Source organism: Anser cygnoides, chromosome Z, assembly GCF_040182565.1.
Source record: "Anser cygnoides isolate HZ-2024a breed goose chromosome Z, Taihu_goose_T2T_genome, whole genome shotgun sequence".
Lineage (NCBI taxonomy): Eukaryota > Metazoa > Chordata > Aves > Anseriformes > Anatidae > Anser > Anser cygnoides.
Genome location: NC_089912.1, coordinates 13,934,355 through 13,962,316, shown reverse-complemented (window position 1 = coordinate 13,962,316; position 27,962 = coordinate 13,934,355). Strand labels below are relative to the sequence as shown.

General features: G+C 42.3%; 1 protein-coding gene across 1 annotated transcript in view; it reads left to right on the top strand.

The window, feature by feature from the left end:
* Window positions 1-27,962, top strand: part of MOB3B (MOB kinase activator 3B) — a 90,714-nt gene that overhangs the window by 16,922 nt on the left and 45,830 nt on the right. Inside the window, exon 3 of the mRNA XM_048050074.2 lies at window positions 21,393-21,996. Coding sequence (XP_047906031.1) covers window positions 21,579-21,996 — 418 coding nt within the window. The 5' untranslated portion in view covers window positions 21,393-21,578. The remainder of the gene's footprint in view (window positions 1-21,392; window positions 21,997-27,962) is intronic.

The following is a 27,962-nucleotide window of genomic DNA, read 5'->3' as shown; positions in this document are numbered from 1 at the left end:
AATAACTATGACCCATGCTGATTCTAGTTTAAAAACGTTGAGACTTTAAACAAAGTGCAATATCCTAGCAGGTCAGAGGCAAAACTTCCTGAGGGATAAGAAGATGACAACTTTGTACTACCTCTTCTAGCATCTTAAGAGTCCAGACTTATTTCATTTCCAGTGTGAATCCATTAGATCGAAAGGACTCCATTGTCCAGTGGAAATTGTTTTTTCTTTAAGCAGATTCAAACTGAGTTAAGTAGAGGTGCCAAAGTTCTGCTTCAAGAACGCGTCTGGAGTCTACCTTATGAACAGATGGCAGCCCTCTGAATGAGGCGACTGTGGTTTTGTGCTTTGGTCTGCTGTTGGCCTGCAGTGTTACCTTGGGCAGATGACTACTCGCATGGTTCTTGCTTTCATCTGTTGCTCTCTAAATGCTTGAGGAAATACACTTTACACAAGGGGCAGTGGGATTGGTTTTGATAAGAAGTTTGTGGTTACATCTTACAGCAGAGCTTACCTTAAACAAATAACTGATTACTACTTGTTAATTGATGTTCTTTGAGACAGAGGGTTTGAGATGCCGTGTTAAATGACGTGTGTACAAAAGTCTGTGTTTATGCATTGATGGCAACGTAACAGGCCTTGGAGCAGGATTGATCAGTGTGCATTCATGAGTATCCAAATGAGAGATGGTTGCAGGTGCAGTTACTACAGGTGGACTGTTAGAGGCCATTTGAAAACCAGGTCTTATATTAATGTAGCTTTTATAATATAATTTCTTCTTGGTTTATTGTACTGATTATAGACATCAAACATAACTTGACTACATTAATAGCTTTACTAAAATTATAGAAAGGAAAATACGTCTTGGATCATACAATTCGTTCTACTTGCAGGTGTGGGCTTCTTCTCCCCATGCCTTTTCTAGTGCTCTGTGCTTGCAGTTTACTGGTTTCTGCAGTGTCAGTAAATGCAGCTGATTGCAGGTGCAGTGTGCTTCCGTGGGGTATGTAGGGGACAAGAGGATCCTAAAATGTAATGTGATGTGTGGAATAGTGATAGCATTCCACTCTAAGCCCTGAACAAAATCTTGATTTGACACTACCTTTAAGAGACCTTGTCTTGGAATGTAAGAAAAATGCTTAGGCTGGAAAGACTTCTGCTGATGCATCTTCTCCCTAGTGAGAAGAACTAATAGAGTGAGCTGCTAAAAAATATGGTTGATCTCCACAGTGAACAGCACAGGTGAAACAATTTGATTTCCTTTGTGTCCTGATACCAAAGGAATTTGCAAAAATAAATCTTTACGTACAAAATCCTTGGGAATTCTGCATTCCTCCCTGACTACAAATCTAGGCAGCTCCCCTCGCTTTTTGAGGGATTTAGAAGAAGCACGACTTTGCTTCTGCTTTTACCACTAGACAGCCCTGAGTCCTGCTGTGCAGTGCTTTATAAAATACATTCACCCAAACACAAGTGCCAGCACATTTTTTAGAGGCAGAATTGCAAATATTATTATTAATGATCCAGCTGTGTCTGGTAAAACTAGAGCATGAACAGGGAGACACTTGTGTAAGCTGGTCCTTCCACTCAGACACTTAGGTTTGCTGCGAGCCAGTTTCCAAAATTCTCAAGGCTACCTTCCATTGATGCAGGCAGCAAAATGCAGATGCAATGATGGATGAGAGTACGTGGAAAAGAGGGTGTCTGTTAATGAGGCACCAGAACTATCTTCTTCCTCATTTTGTAAACTGACTGGCTGTAAAACTAACCTTATCATATACATAAAGGCCTGTGGAAGGAGTGGTACCAGTCACCACCAATACAACTTCTGTTTTTCTGAGTCAGGCATAATGCCATTCTCTTCTAGGATTAAAAGGCAATCTTAGCTTGTGGTCTTCTAAGAGAGAGTAAGGTAAGTACAATGGGTTCATTTATGTTATAGTAGAAGACTTCAGACAGTAACAGGGAGTGCTTATGATACATTGGATAAAGGATTTAGCCCTGGGAGTCTGAATTCAACTGGTTGCAGCCTTTTAATTTCATGCTCTAGTCCTCATGGAAACATGTTCAATGTAGTTAAAATCAGGTGTCTGGAAGTAAACTGAATTTATAAGGGCATTGGTGGAGGCCATGTGAATTTAACAGTCAGTTCTGTCAGGTAGGTAAGATCAAAAATAGCTACCTGCGAGCAAGCAAGGACGAACAAGAGAGAGATATTAGTTTCTGACACTGTCCTCTGGGGAGGGCAAATTGTTCAGTAGATTTCTAAAAATGTTGCTTCATAATTGCTACTGAGTTCTCACCAGCATGTTCACTCAGTGAAATTTCAGGTGTTGCACACTTCTGCAGGTAAAGTTACTTCAGTGAATGCCAGAAGGGTATTTTCTCTGTAACATTAGTGGCTAACCTGTTTGAATTTCCATACTCTTTTGTTTTATTTTATTTCTCTCTGTGTATCAAACCAGGGGGATTGCCATCTGTTGAATAGCAGTAAGTCTGGAAAGAGTGACTTTAAAGTTTCAGTGTGGTATGTGTGAGGATACCACTGCCTGTGTTAAAGCCTTAAGCCCCCCAGTGGGATTTGAAAATGTAAGAGATTTTTTTTAATTGTCCTCTACATTTTAAGTCATATGTATGTGTGGTGACTTCACACCAGTAGGCAGTTCAGCAGCACCACACTGTGCTCTCACTTGTCCTCTTCAGAAGAACTGAGGGAGAAAATATGATAAAAACAGCTTGTGGGTTGACATGAGGACAGGGAGATCATTCACCAATTACTGTCACAAGCAAAACAGACACAGTGTAGGGAGATTAATATAATACATTGCCTATCACTAGCAGACTAGAGCAGTGAGAAACTAAAAGCAAACTACAAGCACCTTGCCCCCATCCACCCTCTTCTACCTCCTCCCCCCAAGTGTCAACAGGCAGCAGAGAATGGGGCTGCGGTCAGTCCCTGACGTTTCCTCTCCGCCGCTCCTTCATGGTCACTCTCTGCCCCTGCTCCACGTGGGGTCCCCCCCACGGGATGCCGTCCTTCCCGAACTGAGCCTGCGGGGGCTGCCCACAGGCAGCAGCTCTCTAAGAACTGCTCCCACATGGCTCCGTACCACGGGGTCCATCCATCCCCCAGGAGCAAACAGCCCCAGCATGGGTGGCAGCTCCCCCCAGACCCCCTGCTCCTGCGTGGGCTCCTCTCCACGGGCTGCAGCTTCGGCCCGGGGCCTGCTCCTGCGGGGGCTCTCCATGGGCCGCAGCCTCCTCCAGGCCACATCCACCTGCTCCACCGGGGGCTCCTCCACGGGCTGCAGCGTGGAGATCTGCTCCGTGTGGGACCCGTGGGCTGCAGGGGGACAGCCTGCTCCACCAGGGGCCTCTCCACAGGCCGCAGGGGAACTGCTGCTGTGTGCCTGGAGCACCTCCTGCCCTCCTGCTGTACTCACCTGGGGGGCTGCAGGGCTGGCTCTCACCCTTCTCTCCCAGCTGCTGTTGCCCAGCACTTCCTTCCCTTCCTTAACTCTGCTCTCCCAGAGGCACAAACGACATCCATCACTTGTTGGCTTGGCTCTGGCCAGCAGTGGGTCCCTTTTGGAGCAGCTGGAGCTGGCTCTGACATGGGGCAGCTGCTGGGCTGTGCTCACAGAGGCCACAACTGCAGCCTCTGGTACCAAAACCTTGCCATGTAAACCCAATACCCAATCTTTTGTCTCGTGGTCTGTTGTAGCAGTATCATCAGTTTTGGGAAGCACTTCTATACTGCTTGTATTAAAAATCAGTAAAGAAATATTACTCATTCATTTTCATAAAGACCTAATACAGTATTTACATAATATTTATTTTGTAAAAATGCATTGCATCAGAGAATCACACAATGTGTAGATACATTAATGTGACCTTGTCTTATATGTATGCATCTTTGCCCAACTTTCTTCTTAACTCAAGCACAAAAGAGCATGCCCATAATCTATGTGCTAGAGACGAGCACATGAAGGGATGTTAAAGATGAGATCTGCAGCTTCCAGCTTAAAGACTTGCATATCTGAGCTGATTGCCCTAGGGTACCTTTATTGTCAGGGGAGGCTGGTGATCACTTTTAAGTCTGATGTATCTGATGGAATTTGGATGTCTAGGATGAGATGAGTCATGTTGTAGAAATGAGTTTACTCCATTAACTATAATGGAAGTCTAGGCAAGAACCAACTTGTCGAAGTCTATGCCAGAAATACCTCCATTTGGACATCTGAATTCCATCCCGAATTCCATTCCATCTTACTGCTGCCCTGCACTCCTCCCAGGAGGAACGAATTCACTGGCTTTATGCACTTGGTTATGGCAGTGACCCACACGTGATCTGAAAGCTGAAACTTCTGCCATGTTGTCAGTCACAGCGGTGGCAGCTTTCCCCTACCAGACTACTCCATGTATCCATGCTAGTGTCACCAATGTTCTTGGACAGGGCATCGATCAGCTGGACCAACCATGCAGGAGGGCCATAAGAGCTCCCCAGCCCAAGCACTCTGATGAGCATGGTGCAGCTGCACCACATGTCCTGGTACCAACCAGGACGTGCAGCAAGGAAGCATCGGTGCTAAGCTGGGCATAGCTGATCAGGATGTGCTTGTCTGCCCTGGAGGAGCTGTGTTGTCCCAGTAAGTCGTACAGTCCAAACTTACTCAGTCCTAAGCCCTGTCAGAGTTTAGCCTGGTTTAGGCAATGTCAGTTGAGGGGCATAGGTGTTCACTCCCTACAACCCCATCAGCTGTGATAGGTAGCTGGGAGTTGCTCGAATTGCTCATCAGGATTTTTTTTTCATGCGCTTATTTAATGTGTGATTGTTTATTATGCCATATAATCTGATGTTCAGTCCAGAAGGGTGGAATTGGTGAGTTATTATTTGTAATTATTAGATTTCTAAGGCAAGGCCATTAGTTGCCCGTAATATAGGCTTGTGCTCAGTAATGCAGTGAATTAAGCTGATAGATAGTATATTATCGTGTTGTTCATGTCACCCCGCCACTTGTAAATTCCAGGGTTTAATTATGTCCTGATCACCATTCATATTGCTGCAGTAATACTGTGAGGCGTTAGTATGAAATTCAACACAGTTTATGCTGTTCTTAATGATAGAAGCTAAGTGTCTCTTTAGACAGGTTAGTCCTGTTTTATTAGTTAAACTAAAGGAAGGAATGTACGATGGTCCAGTATATTTTACCTGATGTAAAAGCTGTTTTTCAAGCGTTTTTAGGACTCAAGTTCACAAGATTTAAAGTAGCGAATTGCAATGCTGGCAGGTGTTTGTTTCCAATCTGTAAACACGAGTGAAGGCATGTGGGTATGATAGCAAGGTATGACTGATAATCTGCAAAAACTGGTGTAGAGACTGGATTTGAAATCCGAATCACAGAACTTAAATGGAAACATGTTTACCTACAAAAAGGTTGCTGCTTTACTTTAGGAAAGGTGTTAATTTGATTGTGGGGTAAATTTATGCATTTCTAGGACAGTTTTGTGCTATTCCGTGCTCCTTATTACACCTGTCTTGGCAAGGCACGCCTCAGTTCTTATGCTCTGCTTAGAACAAGTATAGCTTAAGTGAAAATGTGTTTTTACTGCAGGTTTATTCCTGAAGATCTTCTGTGTGCGTGCCGGTGTTTCAGCTCAAAGCAGAGAGTAGGTAACAGCGGGGGTTGTTTCAGTTTTTGGAGATGCTGAGGCCTGAAAGAAGGAATTGAGACGTAGTATTCCCCACAGAGGTCCCCTTTTCTCAGCCATCCCAGTACCTGTGCACACAGACACAACTCTTGGCTGAGCCATTGAGTCCCCAGGACCTCTTCCAGCTGAGGCTGCTTGCTGGTCCTTGGGTACCCACATGGACCTGTCTGCCTGGAGGTGCTCCAGAAACAGAAACATGACCAAGTCCGAAGAGACAAGAAGTATAGCTCTTGATGTAATGTTTCCTGCTTTTTTTTCAGTGGAACTGTTCCTTAACATCTGCCTGATACTGGAATAAATGGTAATAAACAGTTAATCCTACAGTCCCAAAGACAAAGTGATACGAGAAAAAAGTGTATAGGGTTACCCCTTATCTTCTAGTAACTGTATGCTGAAATCTCTTTTGTGCGAGGAGCTGTCGGGTATGGAGTATGCTGTTTCACACTCTGGATACAGGATCTCTGCCAGGATCTCTGCCGCACTGATGAAATGTGCTGTCAATAAGCAAGAGTTTTGTGTGTCCGGCCTACCACAGGTGACACCTCTTCTGTGGGGTTCTGGGGGGTATTATTTCATTTGGCTTAAAGTGTGTTGGGCAGGTATTGTGCCTCTGTGGTGGCGTCTCTTCAAGCTTTAATGAAAATCTACAGAGTATAAAAGGAACCTGTTACATCTCTGTAGCTCAGTGCAGCTGCGTGTTACATCTGTATCTCTCTGTAGATGTTACCTGCTTCACTAAATTATGTTGGACTTTTCATATTACAGTTTGCTTGGGGTCTTCGCAATCTGAGAAGCACTCTTGCATGTTTATTGCATTCTCAAAGTTTATCAATATATTCATAATAGGGTAATTCTTAGGCCTTTAGAGAGGTCTGGATGGACATCTGAGTTACCTGTCATCTTGTGTTTAAATTTACCAGCATGATCGTTGTACTGCTATAAGCTTGATTTTAATTCCTATGTGCAATCAAATGATCAAAAATGTAGCTGAATTTGAATGTATGTTTGTATTGCAAGTTAACTTCTTTTTTAATTTTCAGAACATCTCAGTTCTGCCTGTTGTTTTCACTAGTTCTCTTTCTTTCAGTAAGCAGTGGAAAATACAGTACTGTTGTTTGTATTTGTTCTAAAAAAAGAAAAAAAAAGAATTTGGAGCTGAAAGAAACTGAAAAGTGGTGATGCTTACCAGAGTTTGGAAAATCCTATTTTCCCAGCGGTAGTAGATATTCCATCTTAATTGTAACTAATATAGTCGGTACTTGAAGATTTTCTCCTTTTATTTATCATGTTCCTTTATAGTGATCATGTTCACTAAATTTATCTATTATTTACACCACATTTTTCACATTACCTTCAGTGGGTATGTTAAAGAACAAATCTCAGAGTGGTGGTTTTTGTCCTGAATTCCCAGGAGTGCCACGTCAGTCTGGCTCTGACATAAACGGAGCTAATCTTGCTTTATTTTAGAACAAGCAAGTGAAGGATTGGGTGATAGGTTTTGGTCTTACAGGCTGTATAATTTGTGATAGGTTGTCCTGTTCTTAAAACAGGAAGTGTGCAAGAAGAATACTTCCCTAATTGTATGTACTCCCACACATGTGCAATAATTTAATAATTGAACCTGCCTGAACATGATGATATCACAAGCAGCAATTGTGGGTGGTTTACACTTTTTTTTGTATATTTGCCTAGTTATTTTCTTTAGTTGAACCCTGGGCTAGAAACTCAGAGATAAAACAGGGTGTAGCCAGCAGCGTTAGCTTTGGTGCCTCCTGTCAGCCTTCTAAATTGCTGTTTAGCTGGCATTTGAGCCAATGCGTGTTGCAGTGCTGAACACGAATGCCGGAAGCACTTGGGAGAAGGGGAGAAGAAGAAAAAAAAAGCACAAGGAAACTTGGGCTTCTGTCCCAGCTGTGGTAGGACAGGGGTTCAGTCTTCTCTGTTAATCACCTGGGTGGCATGCTTCTCAGAGAGTAGATGTGCTATTATTTGGGATTACTCTTGGGATCTGCGGTGATTGCTGCCTCAAAAATGATGATGGCTTCTTCCTACCTGATGGCAGATACTGCGTGCGATACAGCTGGGTTTAATCAAATGATTTGGGATTGGATCAAAACCATAATATATGGGATGTGTGGATGGCAGAAGATGTGATTGAAATGGGATAAAGAATAGCAATTGCAAGGTAGCAATCCTGTTTCCTAACCGTTTATTTATGTAGCAACCAGAATGATGACAGCATCCTAAAGGGCAGTTGGACTAAGCTTGTCCTGGCTTGCTGCCAGTTTAGAAATAAATTACTGGTGCTAACCTGCCTGTGACCATAAGCAGCGTTCTCAGAAATGCTAAAGACTCTGCAAAATTCTAACCGATAAATTAAAATGTTAAATATAATAAAGACACAGTAGAATTGCTAACTATTATAGTGAAAAAAAACAAACAACTCCATTGTGAAAAAATCTCCATAGTGGAAAAAGAAAAAGGCACCATTTTCTGGATGTTGCAGGATGTGTGGGTCTGACAGGAAGTAAGAGGGAGAGGAAAAGGGGTGCAGAACCTGGGCATGGACACATTCAGCAGTGTAACAGGTACTCTTGTTCATATTGTGGTGTGAGGCAGGTCCTGTTAACTAGGCCATGGTCTAGATGAACAGATGAAAAGCGTGTTTCTGATTCAAGTGCTTCCCACCTGGAAGACTTTACTAAAGTGAGGAGTGGGCTTGGGTAGGGTAGAAACCTCAGTTGCTAATCACCTTTTAACATCAAGCAATGAATGATCTTTTTAGGAGGATGTTCTCTAGTAGATGTTCTTTAGTTAAATACAATTAACTTGAATGTACAACTTAAGTTTTATGTATGGTTCTCCAAATTATCTGCAAAAATTTTATCTTGCAGCCTTCCTGGGATGTTGGCAGTGAGTATTTCTAAATTAGTTTTTCAGCTGCAGAATATCAGTGGATAAACAAGTGCCGTGTATTCAGATTCCCAAATTGTATGGGAGCTGCTAAAAGAATGAAGATAGAAGACGCAATGTCAGAGCATCTGTACAGGTCGTGAGTGCATGGCTTTGTACCATGTATTTTGGTGGCTTTCCTGCTCTAAACTCACAAAGCCCGTTTTCTCTCTTCAGAGGTCTTCTGAGTTGTTTAGTATAATTGCTCTGCACCAGCCTCTGACATCTTAAGGGTTATACAAGTGTGTGAGTCTTATGAAATCTTATTTTGAGAGAATTAGACTATTCAGGTGTGCAGGTTGTGTCTGTATGTTTTCAATGATTTGTTAGAGGTGATGTGAACTCCTCTGCTGCTACAACCACTGTAACTATCCATTGGTTTGGATGTGTGTTTGATAGTACAACCTCTCCTGTGATATAGGATCCCCAGCATCTACCATCCCTTAGGGAAAAGTGCCAGGACTTAAATACCTTGTAGCAGTTCTCTCTGAACTCTCCTGTCTGGCAGAGAGCTCTGCTTTATGAGATTTGAGGTCATGGCATGAGGTATGACAGAAAACCACCTTAAAGTTTTGTGGGTTTATTATGAAACTGACCACAGAACCTCCCTACTAAAATTTTGGAGTTATATCAGCAAATAAATATCTGTAATGGTGTTGCTGTGACTGGGTCGCAAGACAGATGGAGACCTTGCTTCTGAATCACCGTATGTACTACATGCAAGCCTACAAGTAGAAATGGGAAGCTATGATGTTTTCTTTTTTCTTGGTCAGATTTTGTGTGGGAGGTACTGAAATTATGGTGTGCGAAACACGCTGCATAAACTAGTTCTGTAGGAGGAAGCTCAGCCACCTTGACACCTCCCACTTTAAAGCTGTGCCAGCTTTACAGACAATTTTTAATTAAATCAGCAATCGGTTCCTAGTTAGAGGTGAATTGAGCTGTGCCAGGCAGAGAAAGACTGTAGCTCAGACTGGAGTCCTTCAAATGTTGCCCTTCGATGACCGTCAGCTGTGCTTTCGCTGTTAGCTGTCTGCTGCGGCCACACAGACCCCAACGAGTAATCAGTTATTCTGCTTCAGAGTAAACTGCTTGTTATCATGGTCGGGAAAGGACCCATCTTAACCATCCCTCACTGATCATTTTTACATGTTGTGTAAGTAATGATTTTTGTTCCCTTCTTTCTGTAGCATTGAGTATTTACTGGCAACAGCTGTGGGCACCTTGGTTCGAGAAGCCAGATGCTTATTTTGCAGGGAAGGAAGTTTTCCTCTTTTTGTACCTGTTGAGAGACTGGTCCTGTGGGTCTCACAGTAAAGTTGTTTGTATATGGCTGGAAGCAGCGTACTACAGCGTACAAAACTGTTTAGGGAAACATGAAAACCAGTCTGAGAGCTAGTGCCGGATGATGGTTGATCTGACCACAAAACCAGACTGTAAAGAATAATTAAATGCTGTGCTTCTGCATATAAACTGCTTACCATGGGGGCTAATTAAGAAACCACTGAAACTCTCCTTCCAGATCAGCTAGTGAGTATAAGTTTTGTTTGCCATGTTAAGTGGCTTCTGGAGCACAATATGGATTAAGCAGCACGTAGTGGCAGAGAAAAGGCTTTGAAATCTTCAGTAGTTTAGTTTGCTGGAGAGATAAAGCCGTACCATAAACTAGAAGCTTCTTGGGAGTGTAGGGGGAAGAGGGCTGTTCCTTAGCTGTCTGCTACAACTTAATGCTAGTGCATGGCTCCTCTGGTGTTAGTGCTTTATCTTCCTGTCTGGTGATTCTTGCAGAGGTATGCAGTTAGTATGGTCCTGGCTACTTAGGCTTTGATAAACTGCACTGAAGGATGTTTTCAGCTCACATTTTCTCTGTTGCAATGAACAATCCTTGTTACAGCAACAGCTGTGTCATCGTGAATTGGAGAGGAGTCAGGCTGTCCTCAGAGGAGGTAGTTATTATATTCAGTTTTCTTTCCAATAGTAAGTGTTCGATAGATCATGTCTCTGACTTCATTTACTCACATTATCTCTCTGGTCTCCCAGATGGCAAAGAAAGCACTGTTTTTGTTTGTTTTTAAACAAGTGAATCCTGCAAATTACAGGCTGCTGATTTAGAGCACTGGAGTGTGGATGACTACCTCATCCCAGGTATTCTGTTTCTAGTCTGGTTTATGGGGATGCGTATATTTAGCTGATTCTGTGTTTTTCCCTCAGTGCATAATAGTAGGTCATTTTGACCAAATGATAAGGTTGAACACGGTAAAATTGCAGGGTGGTGATCAGAACAGTCCTCTGCAGAAAAAATTTCTTCAGCCTTCAAGTCAGTTTAGTCCTGCAAGTTAAGACCAAGAAACAAATGAACACTGTGGATGATGCATTTTTCTGAATTTCGAAAGCACGGATCACACAACCAGACATCTGTGACCCTACTTCTGACTGCAAAGGCCATGCCTTGTGATTACATGCTTTTGTAGCGCAGTAGGACTTGCCATGTTGCAAAGTACTGGACCACCAGACCTTTGGCTTACAAAATCGTCTCTCTTAGATCTGTGAAATCTTTCGTATTCTTCAAAAGACACAAGTAGGAATGCCTTGACACTAAGTCTCTTTGGTCTGAGTTTGAAAATGTCCATAATTAACTGTAGTTGCTGCCACTTTCACTACCCCACTATACATTGGGTACTTTGATCCAAACCATGGGAAACAAAGATTTCTGATCTTTCTTACTTAGCTCTTCTGATAGTTATGCAGAGCTGTGCATTAAAGTCAGTGGATTGGTCCCTACAGCTGCTGAATGTGCACTTCAGGACAGGATTTTAGACTTCTGGCATAAATAATTTAAATATTTACAATTAAGGTATCATTTTTATATTTCTCTGTTTGTGAAGAACTGTGTAGTTTGCCTGGGCTCACGCTGCTTTATAAAGACAAATAAATACCCCCTGCCCATGGTTAACAGTGAAGCTACTTTTGCTGTCTTCTTACTGCAGTTCTTAGTGCCCATAGCAGCCCCACTCAGTTTTGGGTTCATGGAGGTCCAGCTGAGGGGCTGCATGGGGTCAGGCTTCACCTCAGTCACTAACTCCCACGTGATTTTAGGCAAATTTTGTCTCAGCATCATGGAGTTAAGGGTAATTGTTTTTAATGCAAGATCGCTATGCTGTCTTGAGCGTTATCAGTGTCTTTAATAAAGTGTGCAGCACACTGGCTGATGCTGCTGGCAGATGTGTGCTGTGGAAGACATCTCTGAAATCCTGAGCTGCTCTGGACTGCTGCTGAGGCTCTCTGTCAGCAACCTGCCTCTCCCGTGTCCACCTTGAGCCAGTCAACTTGAACTTTGCTGGAAGAAGCCAGGCTAAGGCTAAAGAGTCTGAATGGATGTCAAACAGATGCTGCATCTGTTTTTCAGCACGTAAGGTTACGGGAAGCCCTGTTTTGTCAGCAGAGCCTTAGTTATTTGTGTTGGCCGGTGTAGTGTACATAACATGACTTTGCATTTGTATCTCTGTTTCTCTGCATGAAAATGAGTGGTTTCAATTGAAATGACACCGTGAGATGGAATGTATGATTTAGACTTTTTTTCTTGAACACATATGTGGTTTCCTGAAACTAAGTCTTGGCCCAAAAATAACGAGCTTGGCCAGTGGAGGCAGAGTAGGGAGCTTGAAGTCCCAGGGGATAAACTGCTGACTTCTAGCAGATAAGCTGCTGTCTCGCCGCGTACAGAAGGACCTCTGCTTAGCCTGTACACAAAGGAGAAGAGTGAGGCCGTGAGTTCAGATCTCAGACCGCTGGAACGTTTTTGTATGTGCATGTTTTGCTGTTCCCTATCACTCGCGTGACCTGACATGGGCATTTTTTCAGCAGACTTCAGTGGATTCACATGAAAGCTCAGGTTTTAGGCTTTTGTGTTTGGGAATTGTGTGGATGGCCTTAGAGAGTAGGGGTGAGCAGGAAGTCGTATTTTAACTCTGTATACTTGGTTGTGCCGGTGCTTTTAAAAGCCAGAGTGTAGATTAAGGAGCAAGTTAAGCTGAACACGACAAAGAGATTTATGAAGTTAAACCATACTTTAATGAGTTCTTATTCTCCTCTCAAGGGAGAGTGTTCAGAGAGTAAATGTAAAATTTTACCTCTATTAAGTCGGTGTCAGAGCTCCTACTGACTGCAGCATAGTTGAAACTAGTTGGAGTCAGAAATAAAGCAAACTGGAGGAGACAGACGTGTATTATCACAGAGAATCACCAAATAGTTCAATTTGTATCTCTTCTCTCAAAGCTGTTATATTTTTCTTACACCTTTCACCAGTCCTGTCAATATTTCTAAAGGAATGAAAGATTATAACAGTTCTCTGTCACAGCAAATTCTGCAACAACATGCTATAAAAGTGTAAGAACCGTAGCCTGTTGTGGTAGGGACTCCCATCTACAGAAACCGAAAGATTTTGGCATAAGCAGGGTTAGTGAGCTGGTTCTGTTGCTGCTCCTACCACAGTAAGTCAGCCCAACCACGCAATCCACTGGTATGGTAAGCGTTTGCAAGAGCAGTGGTTATAGGACCAGCTGGTCAAACCACGCACTTGCATTTGTAAAGGCTTTGTTTTGTTAGTGGTGGAAGGAGGTAGCAGGTCACAAGCACTTGATCACTGAAAGCAGAGGCTGTTTGTGTACTTATCGAGCATGTGGTTTCGTGGCAGTGCTTGTAAGCATGCTAGCCACAGCTCAGACCAGTTGAAGCCTGTGAACCAAGAAGAGAACTGGAAGAACCTGGGTGCGTAGCCAAAAAACAGCATTCAGTGGGACTGTCAGAACTTAATTCTTCCCTGCGTGATCTGTCAGCCTGTCAAAATTCAACCTCAATAGTTGCCTGAGCTAAAGGGAGTTCCCTACCTGCTTTAAGGGCTGGGGAGGTCTGAGATGGCAATGGTAAACGCTGTGATTCACTGAAGTGGCTGTGGCTAAAAAGGAACTCCTCTTGTCCCACTTGTCCCAGCCTCTGCCCTCCACAGACCTTGATTCATGCTGTCCTCTTCCCTGTGCTGTGTAGCCAAGCAGAGGATCAAATAAATTGACTGGGATGAAAAATGAGTGGTCTCTTCAATTAGTGTGGTTTAGTTCTCAGTCTCATGTAGCTCCTGCAAGGGAATGTAAGCACCTGGACCAGATATCATAGAAGGCATGGTAAGAAGGAGGAACGTGAAAGAGAGAGTTGAGGCAGGACAGAACTTTTCAGAAAGAAATTACAGTAACACCCATGCATGAATATCAATCTGTAGAAGCTCAAGACCTTGAGTTCCTGAATTACAGAAACAGGGTAGTCTTCAGTGTAATCTAAACCATGAATATTTTAAAGTTTCTGTATTGTAATTATGGGAGAGCGAACTTTTTCAGTTCACCTTAAATTGTACCTCTCTAGAACTTCAGATGGGATGTAATTCCTTTTATACTCGTAAAAGACTGATACTGGTTGAGAAGTGAGTGCCCTGTTAAAAAGAGAAGCATTTATCCTTGTAGTGAAAAGCATGCTTCATTTGTGTAATGAAGTTCACACCTAAGATGTATGTCCGCTCACCCCTGTGTAAGCCATTGCTACTCAGCCACAACAGAGGGACTGACCCTGTTCTGTATCGTTTTTAAATTTAATCCCTGTGAAAATCTCTATAGTTTCTCAGAAGCATAAAGCACGATTCTGTTCCCTTTATCAAATGTCGCCGCAATACTAGTTTAGGTTAGATTTTCAGGCAGAAGCTGATCCAATGAAATTCGTGTTTGTCAAATGTTACAGGAGTATGTTCATTTTTGAAGGACACAGCTTTTATAGACAGGTATCCATTGTATTCTGCTCTCCCTTTCCAATATTATAGCTTAGAAATGGGGTAGAGGAGGGACAGAAAAGAAGTTCCTGCACTACACAAGGTAAGAATCAAGTCAAAACTCATTTATATTTATTTCATTGAACCTGGACACCTCAATTATTAAAATCCTCTTTATATTGTTTTCTCTGATCTTTTACAGTTGTGGTTTTTAGTAGTCCCAGGAAAGTACTTGCTCCTTGTGTCTCCCCATGCACAAAGGCTAGCTATTGCTAGCTATTGATAGCTATAGCTATGTTGCTATATATGGGAAATGTTTCTGACTTTGGGAAGACTTATCACAGAAGGTTTTTCATAGAGTGGTTTGGGTTGGAAGGGACCTTAAAGACCATTTTGTTCCAACCCTCTGCCATGGGCAGGGACACCTCCCACCAGACCAGGTTGCTCAAAGCCCCATCCAGCCTGGTCTTGAACACCTCCAGGGATGGGGCATCCACAGCTTCTCTGGACAACCTGTGCCAGTGCCTCACCGCCCTCACAGTAAAGAATTTCTTCCTTACATATAATCTAAATCTCCCAGCTTTCAGTACAAAGCCATCACTCCTTGTCTTATCACTACTTGCCCTTGTAAAAAGTCTCTCCCCATCTTTCCTGTAGGCCCCCTTTAGGTACTGGAAGGCTGCAATGAGGTCTCCCTGGAGCCTTCTCTTCTCTAGATTAAACAACCCCAACTCCCTCAGCCTGTCTTCATAGCAGAGGTGTTTCAGCCCTTTGATTTCTTTGACTTTACAGTCAGCATTTTCCACCTGAGAACCCTGAAGCCTCAGTGTTGTTCTTACAGTTATTATATAAGGATTAATGTAAGGTAGTCCTGGTACCTTTAGAGAGAAGTGAAGAAACCACAGGAATCCTTTTGTGAGAAGGACTTTAAGCCAAACTGCAACTTCATCTAAAGCTGCTGGAACTTCTGTTATCATAAGCAAATTCTTGTCCTCAAGCATCAGTTAACTTCCTTTCATTGGATGCTACCAGTTTCTGTTGTTATTTTGCGTATTAATTAAAATGCTCTATGTCTCCAGGTAAATAACACAAAATATGGACAAAAGCTGCAGCAGGACATATTTTTCTTTAATAATGTTGGCTCTTCGTGAAAGCTTTTGCTGTAGAAACCATGGAGAAACCAAGCACGTCAGCACCTGGGAAACAAAGTCATTGTTTATGCTTTTCTGTGTACTTCTGAGACTTGCAGAAGTACACAGAAGTACTTGCAGAAGACTGGGAGCCCACTCTTTATGGAGTTTGCAAGACTCTTGAGAATAGGATAACATGTAGAAAAAAGATATAATAACCTTCAAAATCTGGTTCCCATGTATGTGCTTTTTAAGAACCATTTTCTCAGTAACCTAAATTTGCCTTGATCCTTTTTCCTTTCTGTTTTGACTCTGCCAAAACCCTAATGCAAATCTATGTTACAGGTTGGTAAGGTGTTTTGTGTGTGTGTGTTTCTTTTTGTTCATGAGGAAACTTTGCATTTCATGAAGTTGCACAGCATGATTGCGCAACATTTTTTTCTTGTGATTACAGATAAAACTTATCTGAATTGCACAAATTTAAGTATGTAAATAAGATACAAGGGATATTATTGTTTCTACTCACTTGGATGGTTTTTGATGTGTAAATAGGAAAGGTGTTTTCAGACTTCAAGACAGGCCTTTGCTCACTCAATTCTTCATACTTAAGTGTGTTAGAGAACCTGTTCATTATATGTTATAATACTGGCTCTCAAACAGGAGCCTGGATGTAGAGAAAGTGTACATTCAAAAAGGAGCATTGGTATGTATTTGCGCCTCCATTTAAAATATTTGTTGCCCGTGATGTCTAATGTAGCTGTAGTAAAATGCATAGTGAAATATGAAGTCAAACATAAGAAGTCTACAAAATGTTGGTGCTCAATGGGATTTTGATTTAATATGTGCTTTTCTACAGGCTTCAGCTGTCTTTGAATCAGACAGTGCAAGTGCTCAGAATGAAGGCTTACATTTTGGAAAGAAAAAATGTAAAAATAAGTGGATGAAAAGTTGATTTTCAGACTGTCTTGCTGGACAGACAGCTTACCGTGTCATTGTTGCTGGAGAGATCATATCTTTTCACTTCCTTGATGAATAAAATGTGAATTGTACCAGCTACATTCCCAGCAGCCCTCTAAGTGTAGTGCTCACTAGAGTGCTGTGATGAACGGCGTGTTTGTAAACAGTGTGTCACTTAATGTTAGTATTACCTATGATTTAATAGAAAGTGTATGAAGAAATGATGTAGTAGGTTTTTAACTCGTTAGTGACTCAGATAGGACGGTGATCAAGCTTTACTTTTTTTCTGTGTGTGTGGTATTTGTGTGGGTAGGACTGGTTTATTATTTCCGTGTGCTGACTTAGTATACCTGCTGTTTATGCTGAGTTGCTGTGAGCTTGGCCTAAATTTCTATATGTGCATGTTTCTACACAAAGCTGGGGACGGCGTTGATTACTGTGGTGCTAATGTCACACATGAAGATTCTGTGGGTCTAATTCTTCATTCTGAGACCATCTCCAAATCTGGGGCAACCATTCCCAGTCATGACTTTGCCAACAAAGGAATCCACCAAACTACATCATTTGTGACATGGAATAGTCACTCAAGAAAAGCTGCAGGTGACTATCACACCTCTTCAGAAATGCACTACTCCGAGAGGAAAGAGGAGAAGCTGAAATGTTAGAAGGAGTTATCTACTTGCAATGCCCATACCAGGACAGCCACAAATGAAGGGTATAGTTCAGAAGTGCATCCAGAACATGGTCTCTATGTGTATAGTTAGAATCCGTCATAAAGTATCAGAAGCCATTTTCTTCGGCCTTTGACACTAGTATAGATCAGAAGTTCTGCGGTCATTACTGGGCTATGAGAGGAGACTTGAACACAAAACAGTGCCAAATGCATTAGGAATAGTCACAATTTTATGTGGAAGGAGGGTGCTACTCTACTATAGACTTCAAGGAGCTTTTAGTCAAGACCAGATAATGAAAGTGGGAGCATTTCTCATTCTCTGCAGATTAAAATTGTCATGGAAGTGAAAATGATGACAGGCAAGCCAAGTTAGATTCTTGGTACTTTAAAAATCATGAAATTTTCCTCATTGCTTGTTGTTAAGGTTATCTGATGAGTTTCTTTTGATAATGCTGTATGATTTTGAAGCAATAGCTTTGCTTTATAAGTCTAACACTACAAAGTTTTAATTGACAGTATGTGATCCATGATGGAATGACAAACCTCTCATCACGTGTTGTTGATCCACAGTGCTACAAGGTGTTGGAAGTCTAATGGTGCATGAGTTTCTGCAAAGGTTTAGTGATTCAGTCCAAAGCAGAGGAGTGGCCGTCCTGTTATTAAGTACCAGCACTTTATTGCCTAAGCAATAACGATACTTTTAGAGCCTTGACTGTGGCTAGAGCTTTCCTATTAGTTTAAGTCTTTGAAGAGTCTAAACCTAAAGTGCCTGCGTGAATCTCAGCTGAAAATCAGGTACTCTGCTGAGCCACAAGCTGATGCTTAGACTGTTCTTTTGTCCCTTGTAAGTAAAATGAAAGCTTCTTTCTTCCAGTAAAGTATTGGCAATGCTGTTCGTAACTGTTTAGAAATGCCTGACTGAGCTGGTTGCTTTAGTGGGGGCAGTAAGGGCATTGTATAACCTGCAAGATCGAGGTCTGTTTAAGCAGTAGGGGGGTGTCTCAAAATTCTTCTTTATTTCTTCATTCATTTCTGCTAGCTTTTGAGTGAAGAACAGGGTTAAATAGACAGCAAATACCCTCAGGAAGCAATGTATACAAAATAATTTCAGAGGGCTGATTCACTGTAGTATTTCTGTCAAATTCAGACCATACACTTTTCTGTCTTGTATGTGAAAGTATTTGAGAAAGCAAGTAACCTGTCCCTAGTTTTGCACAGCCTTCTGTGACGTTTTAAGAGACAGAGGAAAAAAATCAAGTTTTGGTACACAGAAGAGTCAAGATAATGAGTTGTTTGGTGAATGTTTTGGTTGCTTTACCTCTTAATTGGTTTGTCTGTTAATTGTTTTTCTGCAAACTTACTGAATGCATGCTGAGTGAACATATTAAATATGATAACGTTTGTATATTCAGTAGAAAATAGCTTATAAAATATGGTGCCTTCTGTTTTTCTTGGAAAAGGTTTAACAGCAGTAAGTACTGTGCTTCAAAATATATCTTTTGAAGATGAGTTTTATTTGGTGCTCAGCTTGCTGTTTTAAATAAAAACTCCTGTCACGTTATGGTGAATGGTAAATGTTTACAGGTGAGGAAGGGAATCCGAGTGGCCACGTTAGAGTGCCAGACTAGAAAAATTAGTTACCTGAGCTGTAAAGCTCCACTGCTAGCATCCTTGTTATTGCAGACTGGGACTTTGGCTCGATGCCATCTCAAAGTGTGCCACTCACCAGCTCGGTCTGAGCAGCAGTACTCGCCAGTCCTTTGTAAGGGCGTTAAACAGCCGCAGAGCTTCTAAGCATCTGAGAGATGGAAGTTTCGGGTCGTAGCAACAAACAACAAACTGTAGGGCAAAAGTTGTCTCTTTAAAGTGCCCTCATTTCCTGCCAATGACACAACTAAATTGTTACAAGGCTAGCTTTATTTCAAGTCTTTCCCTGACCTTCATCAGGTTGCAGCACTTCTGCACTGTGCTTGAACACTATGTCAGGGGCCATGTCAGATCTGACAGTGGTCTGCATGGAGTTCATCCCTGAACGTCTAACATTTTGCTGGCACAGAAAGTATGTCTGTTTATGAATTCATGATTGGAGTATCTCTGCGTGGTAGTGTAAAGCTGTGCTATCAGCAAAAGGAGAAGCAAACATGTCTCTGGATTTATTTAGCTGCGTTTTGCTGGTAAATTGAGTGGATGCTAATCTTCCAGCCATTTGGGAGAGTATTTTTCATGGTGCTTTTGTTCTACTGCATGGAGATGGGCTCTAGCACATTAGATTTCTCTTTGCTTAGGTATGTGCAACTTTCTTGTGGTGCTTAAGAAAAAATAACTACCTTTTTCTAGTCCTTTCTGCCCCTCAGCAAAGCTTTGGGCAACTGTCTTCAGAATAATGCAGTGCTTTCAACACACAACCTAGCAGAATTTTCACGGATGTGATTTCTTTCAGGGAAAACAGTGGAGCACGCATAATCCCTTGGAGAGTATTCATTATGCACCGATAGGGTATGATTTTTGTAGAACTGTGCAAATGTAAAACATTGTGTTATTTAATTTAAATAATGCACAGCATGAAATGTTTGCTCTCTGAGTCTTTAATTGTAAATCCTTTGATACTAAAACAAAATTCTTGTTGAGCTAGCCCCTATCTATCCTATCACCTACTAATTGCTTGCATTTACTGATGCTAATACTCTTTCACGCATCTGAATATGTAACAAGAAACAAGGCTCTAAAGCAGTAATTTACTTTTTTTCAGTCAGGCTGGCTGTTAAAACTACTTTTGCTAAAATCATTCTGTTGCGAGTCAGAGTAGGTACATAGAGTATTCTGAGTTGGAAGGGACCCACAAGGACCATGAGTCCAACTCCTGGCTCCACACAGGACTACCCAAAAACCAGACCATATGTCTGACAGGACTGTCCAAATGCTTCTTGCAGTCCGGCAGCTCAGTGCCTCGGCCCCTGCCCTGGGGAGCCTGTCCCAGTGCCCGACCGCCCTCTGGGTGCAGAACCTTTCCCTAACACCCAGCCTGACCCTCCCCTGTCCCAGCTCCATGCCGTTCCCTCGGGTCCTGTCGCTGTCCCCAGAGAGCAGAGCTCAGCGCCTGCCCCTCCGCTCCCCTCGTGAGGGAGCTGCAGGCCGCCATGAGGCCTCCCCTCAGCCTGCTCTGCTCTGGGCTGAACAAACCCAGGGACCTCAGCCACTCCTCGTACATCTTGACCTGTAGACCCTTAACCATCTTCATAGCCCTTCTTTGGTTGCTCTCTAACACTTTTATGTCCTTCCTATATTTTATTGCCCAAAACCACACACGGTGCTTGAAGTGATGCCGCATCAGCGCAGAGCAGGACAATCCCTTCCATTGACCAGCTGGCAGTGCTGTGCATCGAGTCATAGATCCACTATGCCAAGTATTCCCCTGTGGAGAAGATGAATAGAGCTATAAAGAAAGTGACAGCTTCACCATTGCTTTTTAATCATTTTACGCAGTTCAGTGGAAAATTAACACCGCTGCTGAATTCCGGAGGGTGGGTCAAAAATGATAACAACCTCTGTACAGGTCTGTGGAATGCAGTAATTATTCCTGTGCTGTACTGTAGGTAGGTTCCACTCTAACTAGATTCTGTGAGGTCTGCAGAACAAATAGCCCATTAATTAAAAATACAGAACAAATATGGAGAAATCTTGCTCATGGATTTTTTTTTTCCTATGGAGAAGAGGACTGAATGCTAAGAGATACCATCTGTCACTTTAGGAACAGTTGGATAAGACTTCTAAATAGTCACGTGGTATTTTGTCTGCTAATTTTGTACATATATTAGGTATGGTGCTCAATCACTGTAAAATACAGCAAAATGGAAGGGTTGGTTTAAAAATGGTACAAAGATGGTAAGATTGTACAAGATATATTTAATTCCCATCTTTATGATAACTTAAGAGCGTTTGTGTGTGTAGATATTTTAAAAAGACAGAGGTGTTAATTCCTTATTACTTTAAATAAAATGAAGCTTTTCATTTAACTCAGGTTAGGGACTGGCCAGTTTTTAAGGCTGGCTTGTTTTGGATTCTAAGTTTACTTTTCAGCTCATAATTACTAGAAGTTGATGGTAAAACAGTAACAAACAGATGGGTCTAGACTTGAGCTTACCATTAACATATATTGTTTCCATATCCTTAGGGACATGAAGCCTTTCGGGAAGGCTTTCAAGTGGAAGAGCTAGTAGACTGCTTTGAAGTTGGTACAAACTTCTGTGACGAAAAGAACCTGGAAGACCTGTGACAGGGAGCAACTGTTTTCAGATACTTGCATTAAATCTCAACAGTGCTTTTCTGCCATCTGCTGCAGAGCAGGAGATTACAAGACATGTCCATAGCACTCAAACAAGTCTTTAATAAGGATAAGACTTTCCGTCCAAAACGCAAGTTTGAACCTGGAACCCAGAGGTTTGAGCTTCACAAACGAGCACAAGCCTCTCTGAACTCAGGTGTGGACTTGAAAGCAGCTGTGCAGTTGCCCAGCGGAGAAGATCAAAATGACTGGGTAGCTGTCCACGTTGTTGACTTCTTCAACAGGATCAACCTCATTTATGGAACTATCTGTGAGTTCTGCACAGAGAGGACCTGCCCCGTGATGTCTGGAGGCCCTAAGTATGAGTACCGGTGGCAGGATGACATGAAGTACAAGAAGCCTACAGCATTGCCAGCACCCCAGTACATGAATCTTCTCATGGACTGGATTGAGGTGCAAATTAACAATGAGGATATATTTCCTACAAGTGTAGGTAAGTGCAAGGAAGAACCGTAAACTGCGTTTCATTCTGTGTACTTAGCATGTTCCCTTGCTGACGTCACTTCTAGGGACTGTGGAAATCAAGCCTTTAAAAGAGCGAGTATGAGTGGGAGGGTTTTGCAGGAATAGGCTGAAATGTATGAAGTGTTAATTGTGGCTGCTAAATATGGGGAGCAGGGGGGTTTGTAGCCTAAAAGGTTTTCATTTGAGCCAGTTGTCCCTGGTAAGCTTCTGCTTCTCAGGTTAATTGTTAAAGGTGGTCTACATTTCATTATTATCTTACTGAAAGCTAATTAAATTTGAATTGCTTTGTGCTTTGTCTGTCCACTTAAGCAGATGCAGCATGGATGGAAAGCAAAGCCTAAGCAGAGTGGTGTCTTCCCTTGGAAGCGTGTACAGCGCTGTTCAATACAGGGCAGTGGAGAGTCAGGAATAGAGAGAACTCTGCTCTCCCACCCTCTTGTGACTTCACACCCAAAAAAGATGATCTAGGAAGTGAGTTAGTCTCCAAATTACTGTTTCTAAGAAGAGTAATTTTCTAGAAACCACAGCAAAGCCTGCTAACTATATAAGCAGACAGCCTGGAGAAGGGAGCTGTTAAGATCAGCACAGTTTTCCTTTTAATACTATAGTTAGTTTTTCTGAAGAGTAGGCAAGTAGGTGAAAGTCTCTTTGCTTGAATAGGTTGCTCTGGAGGAGGAGGACTTTGCAGAAGAGTGCACTGTGTAGTGTAGAGATCCTAAATCTTTACCGTTGCTGCAGGTAATGAGAAAGGATGCTGTACCTTAGCAATGTCACTGTAATTATGTAAACTTTAGCAGTTTTATTTTATGAGCCCTGATATACTTCTTGCAAGTGCAAAAACTGGGAGCTATTTATCAGAATTGTGAGATGATATGTAAATACCTGGATTAGTAACAAACAAGAATGCTTATATGTTAAACTTAGTTCAGCAGAATATTTTGCAGTTTATGTGGTTACAGCCTGTGGCTAAGTGTTGGGAGATGATACATCAAGAGGTTGCGTGTATTGGTAATCATTCTTAACCTTTGAAATGCCTTATTCTTGGCCTTGACTGCTGCTTGCTTGGCCAGACTTCTGGTTTGCTTCCCATACCTTATCCCTTCTCTTTTCTAAACTAGTAGGTAGAAGGAAGGATATAGCTATGCCTTATTAGCTATACTTTGCCAATTTAGCTAGAAGCAAGATTTCACAGGAAGCAGCACCATATTTTTTGTATAGTGAAAAATAAGTTTGATTTCTTAAAACATTTGTTATTTTTGTGTCTTTGGTATGAATGAATTTTGGAATTGAAGGTTGGGCTGCAGGTTGGGGTGCAGTGAAAGATGTTTTTGCTTCCATTGGTGTTTTTGCATGCTTTTGTCATACCAAGTTTTGGTCTTGGAGTATTCCATGGTCATGCTATGCTATTGTAGTTTGTATATGCAGAAAATATCTGTGGCTTGAACATGGGCATGGTAAGCAAGTAACACACAGGCATACAGAAGCAACAACAAAAAAAAAAACAGCACGCAAGCTTTCAGGTCTAGTGTCTTCGCCTGTATGTTTTCAGTAAGATACATCTAGAGGAACGTTTATCCTGAAGGCTTATCTCTTGCAAGCGTAAGAAGGAATCAGTAAATATCCGCTACTGCTGCTGTGGATTGAATCAAACGTGGTGAAACTGAGGAAGGGAACAGAGTTGTGGTCTCTGCAATGGGGCTGGGCCCCGATACAAGCAGGAATGCTCGATGTCTGTTACAAGTCTTTGTCCCCCCCCGAGTTGACATCAGGGAAGAGAAAGAGACTGCTTGAGCCTACGTGGAGTGTTGGACTGTGCCATGGTTGTGTTAGAAGTGAAGGTGAATGGAAAAAAAAATAAAGATGTTTTATATAAAAACTTTGAAGAAGTATTCCATGAGGCAGCATTTGCATCTGTATTCCACTTTCCACTCCTCCTGAGCTTTTATTGCAGATACCGTGGTGACCACCTGCCCATTCGTTTCTCACTATCTTCTGGATTCACCCATTTGTGGTGTGAAACTGTTGGCATGATTGCTTGGGAGACCTTAGATCTTAGGAAAAAGAGATGCACACTGTGTTGAATCTGGAGTTCTGTGTACCTCTGCTCTCAGCAAGTCCCTGAGTAGGCACACAAAAAGCCAAAGGGATATTTGGGTCAGGATATCTCCAACAAAGACAATATTCAGGTAGCAGAAGTCATCGGGGACCCTGGGACCCATTCCAGGGTAAGGTGCTTTTCTTTCAAAGGAATCTTTCTGATTTCCTACTGGTAAAATGGAGATGGTACTACCAGCCTGTACAAGTCCCGTGAGTAAAGCAGCTGAATGAAATGTAATAGCTCAGCACGTGTATTGTTACATGCTCTGCTTTTCACAATTGATCAGGGAGATAAGCTTTGTTATGGTGCTGGGCACCATTTGTTCCTGCCTGTTCCGCAGCAGACTTGGGTTAAATGCACGATAGGGTCGCTGTTACGTTTAGCATTAATGCAGACCTCTGCTTTCATTCAGAGAGATTAATGGCGGTGAAAATTAAGATTGTTCCTTCTTCAAAGTAGTTGGAATAGAGCTTGAAACACGATATACTCAAATGTCAAAACAAAACAGGCGTAGGTATGCCATTACTAACAGTACATCAGTATTAAAACATAGTATCTGGCTATAACTTAAGGAGATTGATTTATTGCATTGAATCTTTGCAGCATATGGTCTGCAGAGAATTCCTCTGGAAAAGGCATATGTCCAGTGGATGGGATTTCAGTTGGCCTTTCCATTAGCAGATAAGTTTGGGATCTAGAGTGAGATTTATAGGAGCTGTCCATAGGAACTAGTACACATTTTTCTCAGCTTAATCCTATTAAAATTGCCCTCTTTTATTTGACATACCTCAGGCAAACTGCTTGAAGAGGGACGGGGGTAGCCCAGCTTGGTGTGCTTTTGCTTTGTTTCTTTCCTTTGTTTCTTGTTGTGCTTTTTTTCTTTTAACCACATGCAGTCAAGTTATAAATAGTTATGAATACCGTATTTAACACAAGTGCCTCTCGGTGTTTACAACAGCACCATAACCTCTGGCCTGTGGCCGCTCACTAGCCCGCCTGCTTCCTGCGCTCTGGCTCCTCTCTGCTTTCTCCAGTCATGCTGGTGAAGGGCCTCTTCCTCCAGCTGCTCTCCTGCCAATACTGAACTGGTGGCAGGAGAAAAGGGGGCTGGTACGGGAGCCGAGGAGCTGTTCAGAGTTGTGTGAACGTGACGAAAACAGGTGCTGAACATGAGGAGCACTTCTGCTTGAAGCAAAGTTTTAAGGACTGTCTTTGGGAAACAGACTCACAGCCTGTGGGGTATTTTACTGATGATGACCTTGTTCTTATTCCCATTATTCCCCATTTCCTTTGTCCATTTTTAAGTGGATTTAAAGCAGCTGACAGCTCTGGAAACGAGTTCTGTGTGAAGCCAGCCACACACCCTGACCTGTGCCGCCCCTCATTGAACGGGAATGCAGGAGCAGGATGGAGGAGATTTCACTCTGCTCAGGTCACTCTGGTGAAGCTCTCAGTGGTAGGCCCAAGCATGGATTTTTATAGCATGTTGGGGTTTTGTTTAGCTTTGCGATAAACTTTTGTCCTTCCATAATACTAATTGTTTTTCTAGACACCTAGGAGCCTCACTATTTAAACACCTTTAAAGGGGTTTATTTCCATGGGTCGCAAGGACAACTTCTGTAGTCCGTTGCCTCAAGCCGTGTTTTTCTACTTTATCTCTGTGCACTTTGGTAAGCAGGCTGAAGAAGTCACTTGGAGCAGCAAGTCCTTGAGGCAGCTGCAGCTTTTATTGAACTGTAATTGTCTGCCTACACCATGTGGGCTTGGGCAGTGTCGGAGGAAGGAGCTAACAAATAAAGCAGTGCTCTTCTGTTGTGCTCCCTTCAGGCCCTGCTTCCTAAACACGACAAAGTCAGTTGTCTTTTTTCCTTCTCCCCTTTGCAGGCTTAAATTGGGAGTAATTCTGTCTTGTTTAGATTCTTGAGTGACTGGAATGTTTTCTTCCTGTTTAAGAGTCTCTGGGGAAGATGCCCAGATACAGAGTCCGCGAGGGATTACTATCTTCATCTACTCTGATGTGACCTCCAGCATAACACAGGCTGGAGAATGTCACCACATGACTTCTTCATCAGGTCCATAGCTTCAAGTACAAAGACGGTACAGAAGACAGAGAGTTCTGCTGAAATAAACAAGAACATGAACTTTTCTGACTTGACATAGTGAAAAACTTCACCCCATGAAGACACTCGGATGGTGGAGAGGGGGCCCCAGAGGTTGTACTGTCTCCATCCTTGAGGGTTTTCAGGACCAAATTGGATAAAACCCTGAGCAACCTGCTCTGACCTTGTGGCTATATCGAGCAGGAAGCTGGGCTGCAAACCTCCCAGAGTCCCTGCCAGCCTGAATTGTCCTATTATTCTTAATTCTGATTGCAGCACTGACAGGATGCTTAAGGAACAGGAGCTAAATTGATTATAAGCTGATTAAGCAGTTTAAAAAGGTGCAATTTGGCATTTAGTGGAAATACAAAATCACTTCTAAGCTAGGAAAGTTTGCATGGAGTAGGATTTCAAAGGTATTAAATTACTGTAATCAAATAGCCTGGTTATGGCTTCTCAAAATGGCAGCACACTCTTAAAATGCCCAAGATTTCAGCTGAAAACATATCTCAGACAAAGCTTTGCTGGGGCTGAAGGGAGTGGGTCGGATTGTTGGCTGTTAGCTGGTCATTCAGTCTTCCAGCGGTGGATGGATATAGCTGTCGGCTACCAGTTGAAGGCAGTTGTGAACTCCACGCACTCCTTTCTTTCTTCTACACCTATTAGGTCAATGCTGGATTTGGCTAAAAGAAGAATTTTGTTTTGCAAAGCTTTTCTTCTTTCCGCTGTTGCTGCCTGTCCTTGGTCCCTTCTTCAGCACATGTATGTACTTAGAAGAGCTTTGAGTAATCTTTTTTGCAAATGAAGTAAAGAGAGAGTTCAGCAAGACGTAGGTTATTGCATGCTGTGGCTTTTCTGTAATCATGAAACAGTGTGAGCTCCATGCTTATGTGTACGTTAGGGTAAAGTTACAGCAGCAGCACAATTATCCTTTCAGAAAGTTTGGAGTCTTGAAGTATATGGGCCTGGAAAATAACACACGGATATTTTAAAATGAGTTGATATGCCAGAACCTCCTCCTTCTCTCCCCTTTTTTCCATTCCCATGGTTCAGGATCTAACAGATACTGTTCTGTAAACTAAACAGGAAGATGGATGTGCCATTTCAAGAGTACCATCAAAGAAGGTTGATAAGCATTGTGTTGTCTCCATCTGGGTGGTGAATCATGTCATTTACTAGATAGATAAGTATCTTGCCTTTTAAGCATTGCATTATTTTGTCGCTGACTGATTATACTTTGGAGCAATTTGATTCCCTGTTTTTGTCCGGAATCTAAAATGCCTTGATTGGTCTGCTCTTTCTGCTTATCCAAGAATAGGGACTGAATCTTAGGAGTACTCTAGACAGTCCTCAACCCCAATCACTGCTAATTACTTGGGGTAATAGTAAGGAGTGATGTACATCATGCAGCAGTCTGCTGTGCAGTTTTAATCAAGTTTTGAACTTTTTTTTTTTCATTCGGCTAAAATTGCCGAGGATTAAAGGCATAGGCGGTTTGGATTTTCCACTATTTGTCTGGTAAGGAAGTGCTTTATGTGGGAATATTATGCTGTTTTAAGTGATGAGTGGATTTCAAAGTGTTCCAGAGGTGTTCCTTCCAAGTGATTTTTCACTACCTCCTCCATTTTCCAGAAGTGGTTTTTGAATGGCTACCTCAACCTGAAATTTTGAAATTAGGCTCTTTGCCCCATCTCTTACATTACAATCACTAGTATTATGTTCTTCCCCACTCTATGC